At 41.7% G+C, this 9,254-nt stretch overlaps 1 protein-coding gene across 2 annotated transcripts in view; it reads right to left on the minus strand.

Annotated features, from left to right (window-relative positions):
* Grid2 (glutamate ionotropic receptor delta type subunit 2) overlaps positions 1-9,254 on the minus strand; it is a 951,510-nt gene that overhangs the window by 33,008 nt on the left and 909,248 nt on the right. For both annotated transcript variants that reach the window (XM_090356798.1, XM_090356797.1), the window contains exon 15: positions 2,268-2,508. In XM_090356798.1, the coding sequence (XP_090212924.1) occupies positions 2,268-2,508 (241 nt within the window). The remainder of the gene's footprint in view (positions 1-2,267; positions 2,509-9,254) is intronic.

Here is a 9,254-nt window from a genome sequence, read left to right on the forward strand (position 1 = left end):
CCCACAGCAACCGTAATATAGTCATCCATCAGCAGATGTAATAATGTACAAATTTAATATCATATATAGTAATTCAAAATATAAGGAGCTTAGGGAGTCCTTAATTTCCAGATTTTTGAGAATGTGAAGTCTCAGCTATAAAGCTGGATGGATGTGGACTTTGCATTCTATCAATGTCAACAGGAATACTAGATGTTTATCCCACAAAGAAAATTCTACAATAAAACAATTGGTGTGTGTGTGTGTGTGTGTGTGTGTGATGGAACTGGAGCTTAAACCCTTTAAGCCTTAGCACTTGCTTAGCTTTTTCATTCAAGACTGGTGCTCTACCACTTGAGCCATACTTCCAGTTCTGGCTTTTTGCTGGCTCAATGGAAATAAACTGTGTCTCTGATTTGTCTGCACGTGCTGCTGTCTTCCAATTGGTTCCCTCACATCTCAGCCTCCAGAGGAGCTAGAATGATGGCTGTGAGCCTAGTGCCTGCACAGCTGATTACTTTCTTCTTTGGACCATACTTATCCAGAATGTGTGACCATTCTTATGGATAAGAAGCAAAGACTTATCTTTGCTGGGACAAGTTTTCCTTACAAATAGTGCTTATCAACTTGGCAAATGCGGTTGTATCTTTTAATTCCTTTTGAAAACAATCTACCTTGGGGATGGGAGGGAAAAATTGGGAGAGAACAAGGGAAAGCGAGACATTGTCCAAAAAGAAACATACTCTTTAGCTCACTTACATCACTTAACTCCTCTGTACATCACCTTTAGAATAACAATACAAATTAAACAGAAAGAGACAACTGTTTGTTCAAAACAATACACTATATGCGAAAACCACAGGCAAATAAGAGGCTTTCCTTCGGTCTGTAAATCAAATGTACCAGCAGCAGTCAATCCAGCTGCACTCCCCAAAAGTTTGTCACTTCCTTTGAAACAATCTATCAAGTCAAATAATTGAACTAACTCAATCTGCTTCTCATTTCCAGTTTGGAAACGACTTTTCTTTATTAATTTTTCCTCTGCCCCTTGTAGAGTGTGGATGGCTCATGCCTATAATCCTAGCTATTCAGGAGACTGAGCTCTTAGGATCATAGTTCAAGGCTAGCCCAGGCAGGAAAGTGTGTGAGACTATCTCCAATTAAACTTTAAAAAGAAAATTCTAGAAATAGAGCTGTGGCTCAAGTAGTAGAGCAATAGCCTTGAGTAAAAAAGCTCAGGGATAGTGTCTAGTTACTGAGTTCAAGTGCTAGGACTGGCACAAAACCATTTTGTTTTACTCCTTTTAGTCCAATACAAATAAGATAAATAAATCTTTTAAGTGCTTATTTTCCTAATTTATGAAGACCATACTTTATGACAAAATAAGGCGCACATTACTTTAGGTCATAGTATGTGTAATTCTGCAAGTATCTTTTCAGAGGTCAGGAAAATAATTTAATATGGTCCTGGAGTTAAGCTTACTCAAGAAAAATGGAATTCTGGCTCCCTCCCTGGTTTAAGTTTCACAGCTGAGAGCATGAAAGTTCCTAACACTTGATGTTCCTACGGATCTGGGGATGCAGAGGGAACTGGGAACTAGTGAAGAGGAGACAATTTGATTTTTTTAAAAATCATAATATTGAATTATTGTAGGCTGAATCTTTGAGATACCAGTAATTTATCTTCAAGTGGAACCATGAATTGAAAAAAAAAAAAAGGGTAAGCATTCTTGTACATTGATCAAAAAAATCCCAATCTTTAAAACACAACTCACAGCCAGGCCTGTAATCCAAGCTACTCAGGAGGCTGAGATCCTGAGTCCATGAGACTCATCTCCAATTAACCACCAGAAAACCAGAAGTGGCACTGTGGCTCAATGTGGTAGGGAGCTAGCTTTGAATGAAAAAGCACAGGGACTGTGCTCAGGCCCTGAGTTCAAGCCCATGACTAACCCCACAAACCTACAAACAAAACAAAATCCCAACTGAAATCCACCTCTGAGACTCTGGGGAATTTCAAAGCCTGTTATAGGGTGTGGCATGTGGAACTGCCAGTCTTTCAAATACCATCGTATACCAGCCTCTACTTTCTGCTCACCTAATAGGATCGAAAATGGAAATTGATATTGACTGTATTATTTTTCCCCCATGAGTTCATTTTTGATCCTCCAAGAAAGCAGAAACACTGGTCACAGAGCATTCATCACCCCCCATCCCTGTGACACCAGCCCCCCTCCCCCTGCCCGCCTGCTAGCTGGCTCAAGCCTGAGCTGAGACTCATCAAGTACCTCTTTGGAGGGGACTCTGGAACCTTTCCTCTTGTTCCACCACGTCTCAAGCATGGCTATGAAGCAAGACAGGACGATTCCAGCGGCCAGGATACAGAACACCCCGGCGAAACTCTTGATGTCCAGGGCGCCTCCTTTCTGCTTTGTGTCCACCGAGGAGTACAGGTCACACTGGCCATTCTTAGGCCACCATTTGTGCTTCAAAATATCCATGTCCCCGCTCTGCTGAAGCTCCAGGATCCTTGGGGTGAAGAAAAGTGTGTGTGACTGTCTGTAATAACCACTTCTCAAGGGTTGGTGGCGACGGAGACCATAGCAGTTTGGGGGACTAAATACAAAGAGGCTCACCCCACAAAGGCTGTTGTCTCCACGGGTGGAACTACACTGGTTTGTCCTCTGTCTTCCTTCATTTTCCCCTCTCACCAGTCTCCCTGAATTCCCTTCCCCTTTTCTTGTTTTGATTTCTTTCTTTAATGAGAAACATTGGGCCTCCCCCTGCCCTATCTGCAGCAGTGCGTATTCACAATTACATTTGTGAGTCGCTTTCGTTGTGTGCTTTTGTGTCCTTCCCTGCCAACAGAATGAGCCTTGGATCGTAATGAATTTATGAAGAATGCTTTGCTGCTTAGCTCAAGACTCCCACTTCACATCGCCCAGTGTATGTTGTACACCCAGAGATTCAATTAAAACAATCTCTATTATTTAACACAATATGAGAGAATGCCTTGGGACAGGTTTGACATTGATAAAATACATCATTTCTGGTTTTTCACACAACGGATGAGTTTTCTTTTCATTGCCTAAGGGGAAGTCATCTTACCTTGGATTGGCAGAAGAACAGCTGACCAGAGGCATTCACAAGTAGTTAAGTTCAAGTAAGAACATCCTTCTTTTTCTTCATCTCCCCCTACACCTACAGCACGAGGGTACCTGCACAGACTGTATCTTCTTTAAAAATCTGATTCTCATGGAGGAATGATTCCCAGTCTGAGACTTGACCTCCTCCCTGGGCCCCTTGTTGCAGGTCAAGGCTATGCTGTCTAGAGTATGCTTATTATCAGTGGTCTTTGGAATTCCCTGGCCCTTCCCAGCTCAGTGACCTTTGAGATTCCTATTCTAGTCTTAGGGATATCCTCTTGACCCCAGGTCTTCTGGCCTCATGGATACTTCAGGTGTGCACAGTGGGGTTCAGAAGAGAGAAAGGTCAGAGCCAGTTCAGGTTCACCTAGCTTTGACAGGGGGCCAACTCTGTTCAGGACAAGGCCAGAGGTGGGAAGAGGAACCCAAAATGATTTCCTGTGCACTTGAAATCAGACCTCTTATGGGCTGTGAAGTTGTTCCTGTCAAGATAAGAGGCCTGACCATATTGAACTGTTTTTAGCTAGATTTGTAACATAATGAGTCCTGGGTCCTGGTCTTTATGACCGTTTAAAATGGTTATGACTTGCTTAACATCAACCTTCTTCCACGTATGCACACATACTCCCCTCCACCTCACCCTTCGTAAGAGTTATTGTGATACTTATCATCGTACGAGTTATTGTGATACTTATTTGACACTTAACATACTCCAACATTTGACATTTGACTCACTCAACATTTGATTTTTGCTACATGAACCCTATCTTTTTATTTTTATCACAGATGCTATTTTTTTCTTGTACTCCATTTTCTCTATATTTATCTACCTAGCCAGTAAATATTTAAAAATATCTTATACGAGGCACTTCCTGGGGAACAAAATTAATTCTAATCCATGGTCACACACTCAGCCAGAATGATATGGACGCTGTGAGACTTTTTAATGCCATCACTTCTCCTCTGTCCCTTCTTCCCTGCCTTCTTTCTTCTCTCCCTCCCCCTCTTTCTCTCTCTTTTCATACATTTTCCCCTCCCTCCCTCCCTCCCTCCCTCCCTCCCTCCCTCCCTCCCTCCCTCCCTCCCTTCCTTCCTTCCTTCCTTCCTTCCTTCCTTCCTTCCTTCCTTCCTTCCTTCCTTCCTTCTGGAGCTTCTTCCTTCCTATCTTTATTCTTAGTGGTATCTTAGACCCCCATGTTTCATTCCTATACTCTGTGTCTTTATTCTTTATTCTTTTTTTTGTGGGTCATAGGGCTTGAACTTGGTCTGGGTGCTGCCCCTGAGCTCTTCAGCTCAAGGCCACCACCCTACCCTTGAGCCAAGCCCCACTTCCCGTTTTCTAGAGGTTAATCGGAGATAAGAGTCTCAGGATCTTTTGTGCCCAGGCTGGCTTTGAACATTGATCCTCAGATCTCAGCCTCCTGAATAGCTAGAATTACAGGTGTGAGCCACCATGCCCGACTATACACACATTATATCTCACTCATTTCAATTCTAACCGAAGTTAAAAACAACAGTTCAAAAGACTTTCCATAATTGCCGAGTTCTTAAGTGGAGTCTGTGGGTGACAGAAGCTGGTCATGGAGAAAGGAGACATGTTTCTCAAGAAAGGCAGAGGCACACAAAAGCTTCTATCCTTCCCCTCCAATGGCTGCAGCTCAAGGTGCTGAGGTGTTGCTGGGCAATTCTGTCTTTGACCATACAGAGAGCCATATAAATCTTAGTCAAATTAGAGCATCTACGAACAGATTCCAGGATTATATCCTGGCCTGGGATAGTGCACTGAAATGAATTAAAGTGCTCTGAGTCAAAGTTGTATCATAAATCCTGCTATGAAAGCTAATGCTCCTGGAAATTCCATCAGAAAGGTCTTACTATAGCCTAATTTTGATATAATGAGAGGCAGGGTTAATTAAAGTAAGTTCAGTAAAATATAATGTACATACCAGTACAGATTAGTAAGATGATGATAATATTTGTTACATGCATGAAGTTTTAAATGCCACTCAAATGCACTCATATGTTTTGTATTTTAATAAAGAATTTTGGTAAAATGATAACTGAAAACAAATAGGTTCAATACCAAATAATACCATATAATTCTTCATGTCTATAAAAACATCTAAGATAATCAGCTTACAGCAAAATATTGATGGAGTGAATTCTTTCTTTCTTTCTTTCTTTTTTTGTTATTGGTTGTTGAGGCTTAAACTCTGGGCCTGGGCACTGTCCCTGAACTCTTCAGTTCAAAGCTACTGCTCTACCCCTTCAGCCACAGCTCCACTTCCAGTTTTCTAGTGGTTAATTGGAGGTAAGAGTCTCACAGTCTTTAGTGCCCAGGCTGGCTTTGAACCACAATCCTCAGATCTCAGCCTTCTGAGTAGCTAGGATTACAGGCGTGAGCCACTTCACCAGCCAATTCCCTCCCTCCCTCCTTCCCTCCCTCTCTTCTTTCTTTCTTTCTTTCTTTCTTTCTTTCTTTCTTTCTTTCTTTCTTTCTTTCTTTCTTTCTTTCTTTCTTTCTTCCTCTTTCTCCCTCTCCCTCTCCCCCCCCCTCTCTCTCTGTCTCTCTCCCTCTCTCCCTCCCCCCCCCTCTCTCTCTCTCTCTCTCTCTCTCTGTCTGTCTCCCTCTCTCCCTCTCCCCCCCCCCCCTCTCTCTCTCTCTCACTCTCTCTCTCTCTCTCTTTCTTTCGCCAGACCTGGGGTTTGCGCTCAGGGCCTGAGCACTGTCCTTGAGCTTTCTCCAGGTTAGACCTTTCTCCAGCCACAACACCACTTCTGGCCTTTTTCTGTGTATGTTGTACAGAGGGGTTATAGTTACATAAGTCAGGTAATGAATACATTTCTTTTTGAACAGTGTCATCTCTTCTCTCAGTTTCTCCCAGTTTTTCCGTCCTGACACTGCCCCAAAAGTTGTGTTGTTCATTTTTAACATAGTTTAGTGAGTGCTACTGTTATATTTGCTCACCCTTTCTTCTACTATTTCTGTGTTTTCCCTTTCCCTTTGATAGAGTGAATTCTTACAATACAGGAATTAAATTAAAATTTAATTAAATTTTTTTTTTACCAGTTCTGGGGCTTGAACTCAGGGTCTGCGCAGTGTCCTTGGGCACTTTTCCCTCAGGGATAGAGCTCTGCCACTTGAGCCACAGCACCATTTTTTTTTTTTTTGAGGTATGTGGCACTGAGGAATCAAACCCGGGTCTTCATGCATGCTAGGCAAGCATACTACCACTAGGCCAAACTCCCAGCCCTGCATAGGAATCTCTTAAAAGAAGTTTAAAACGACACCTAAAGATTCATTATTTAATTACAAGCAACAATGATGTGTATACATAAATGGAAGAATCGAATAAATTATAGAATGTTAAATGAGGCCCCAAGAAACTTAGGGTTCTGTGGGATTTTTATACTATACATACAATTTCCACCAGATGGCAGTATTTGCCCATAGCAAAAAAAAAAAAAAAAGTTAACTGCAGTTAAGTTTCCTTGCTGGCTTAAATACAGAATAGACTTCTTATGGCACTGTGAGGACTCAAAGTATAAAATTAACTGTTAGACTGTACTGAATGACTAAATAGTTGAAACTTTTTCTTGATATGTAATCACAACAAATTTGGTCATTTTTGTGTTCACCAATGTGTTGACACACTTGTTTTTGAGGGCTATTGTGAGTATACATAAAAAGTATTTTCATTCACTGCTTGGCATGTTCTAAAGCCAGCATTATGACAGTCAGCATGAATGAATTGTATGGCTACTTTGGACTTGCTCTAGTACATTCTACTTAATGGAGAGTTACAAGCCCATATGATTGATTTTCTGACAGTAACATTACATTTCCTTTTTTTTCCTAAAGTACTAAAACATTTCTGATCTCATTGAACAGGAAAAAAAAATTAGGACTGTATAAAACCTAGCTGCAGTTTGAGAATGGTTACTAGATAAGCCCCACCTGACTGGGGTTTTTTTTTTTATTGATATAAATGAGCAAATTTCAGAGGAAGGCAAGAGGGAAGCCTTCCATAATCAAATGAAAACGGCCGACAGGTCTAGGTAGTCACTTTATAAAGATGCTGAAGATCATTGTCCCATTATGTGCGGATCCTACACACATCACCTTTCACTTACCACCTGGAATTGCTACTCTAGGAATTAATTTGTCACAGCACCCAGTTGCTGAATGATGGGTACAACAGTCTGTGGGTTCCATTGAGTTTTGTTAGAGCTAAGGCCCTTAGATAAATTCCTGTGAGAGCTGTGTGTCGATGGCTCATACTTGAAATCCGGAGGTTGAGATCTGAGGATTGTGGTTCAAAAGAAGCTCGGGCACGAAAATCCGTGAAACTCTTATCTCCAATTAACTACCAGAAAACCAGAAGTGGTGCTGTGCTTAAAGGGGTAGAGTGATAGCCTTGAGCTGAAGAGCTCAGGGACAACACCCAGACCCAGAGTTCAAGTTCAATGACCTCCACCACCAACAACAAAAGTTCCTGTGAGTCACCTGTAAAAAAATGTACCTGGGGGCCGGGAGTTTGGCCTAGTGGTTAAAGTGCTTGCCTAGCATGCATGAAGACCCAGGTTCAATTCCTCGGTACCACATACATAGAAGAAAGCCGGAAGTGGTGCTGAGACTCAAGTGGTAGAGCTCTAACCTTGAGAAAGTCCAAGGACAGTGCTCAGGCCCTGAGCTCAAGCCCAGGACTAGCAAAAAAAAAAAAAATGTACCTGGCTATTTGAGAAAATTGATTACCTGCCTTCTTCATTGTTCATGCTAGGAAAGAACTTAGGGGAAATCAAATATTTTGCTTTTGAAATATAAATTCAGGACTTCTGTTGTTTAGGCCATACTTGCAGGAACCCTTGAGATATTTGTAATCATATTTTTCATCTCCTAGAAGCCTGCAAAACACTGCAGGCATTTTTGTCTTCCTCTTTCCTCCCCTCTTTCCCATTTTATAGATGGATTAACACAGAATGACAATTCACATTTTTTTTTTCCTACTCAACACACAATTTCAGTCTGTGTATATGGTGGCTCACACCTGTAATCCTAGCTAATCTCAGGATGCTGAGATACGAGGATTGAGGTTTGAAGCCAAGCCATACAGTGAAGTCTGTGGGACTCTTAACTCCAATTAATCACTACTAAGCCCAAAATAGAGCTGTGCTCAAGTGGTAGAGTGCTAGCCTTGAGCACAAAAGCTCAGGGATAGTGCCCAGGCCTTGACTCCCTAGGACCAACACAAGAGACAACAACAACAACAACAAAAACAAATTAACCAAACAAACAACTCCCCCAATCTCACCGCTATAGATATTAAAAAACAAAAAAAACCAAACCAAACCAAACAAACAACCCCCATCTCACTGCTGTAGACATTAAAAACAACAACCCCCCCAAAACAAACCCCCCCAATTTCACTGCTGTAGACATAAAAAAACCAACCATTATTTTGTGACAGTAGAAAGCTGACTTTGGGTTAGAACTAGCAGTAGGAAGACATGATTGGTTGCAAGTTTCCTTTTTGTGTATTTTTGTGTTCACTCAAATATTTTTTTTTTCCCCTAGTCCTGGGCTTAAGCTCAGGGCTTGGGCATTGGGCTTTCTCAAGGCTAAAGCTCTACTACTTGAACCACACCACCACTTTCAGCTTTCTCTATGAACGAGGTACCTAGGAATTGAATCCCAGGTCTTCGTGCATGCGAGGCAAGCATTCTTCCATTAGGCCAAACTCCCAGCCCCTCATCTTTCTTTTTCCAGTACATTTCTCTCCATTATTTTCTACCCACCACCCCATCCATCCATCCACACCCCCAGATACTCACACAGAGTGTAGATGCACAAAGGTTTGGAGAGCAGCTATCTCTCTTAGCTTCTGAAATGGATCAGTACCTGGGTAAAACTTGTCATCATATGTTTCCTCTAAACCAAAGAGCATTAATTGCAATGTGATTGCAAATTTATTCATACTATAATTTAGGTGTGCAAAGAGAATGTAGCTTTTCTCAGCAGCTAAATCGGTCTTCCTGTGAGGGATTCTGTCCACTGCTCAGTGGGAACAAAGCTAAATTTAGCTGCATAGGGTTTAAAATTTAATCTGATCTAGTAATTTAACATGTCTC

Source organism: Megascapheus bottae, chromosome 23 (genome assembly GCF_031878675.1).
Source record: "Megascapheus bottae isolate mThoBot1 chromosome 23, mThoBot2.hap1, whole genome shotgun sequence".
NCBI lineage: Eukaryota > Metazoa > Chordata > Mammalia > Rodentia > Geomyidae > Megascapheus > Megascapheus bottae.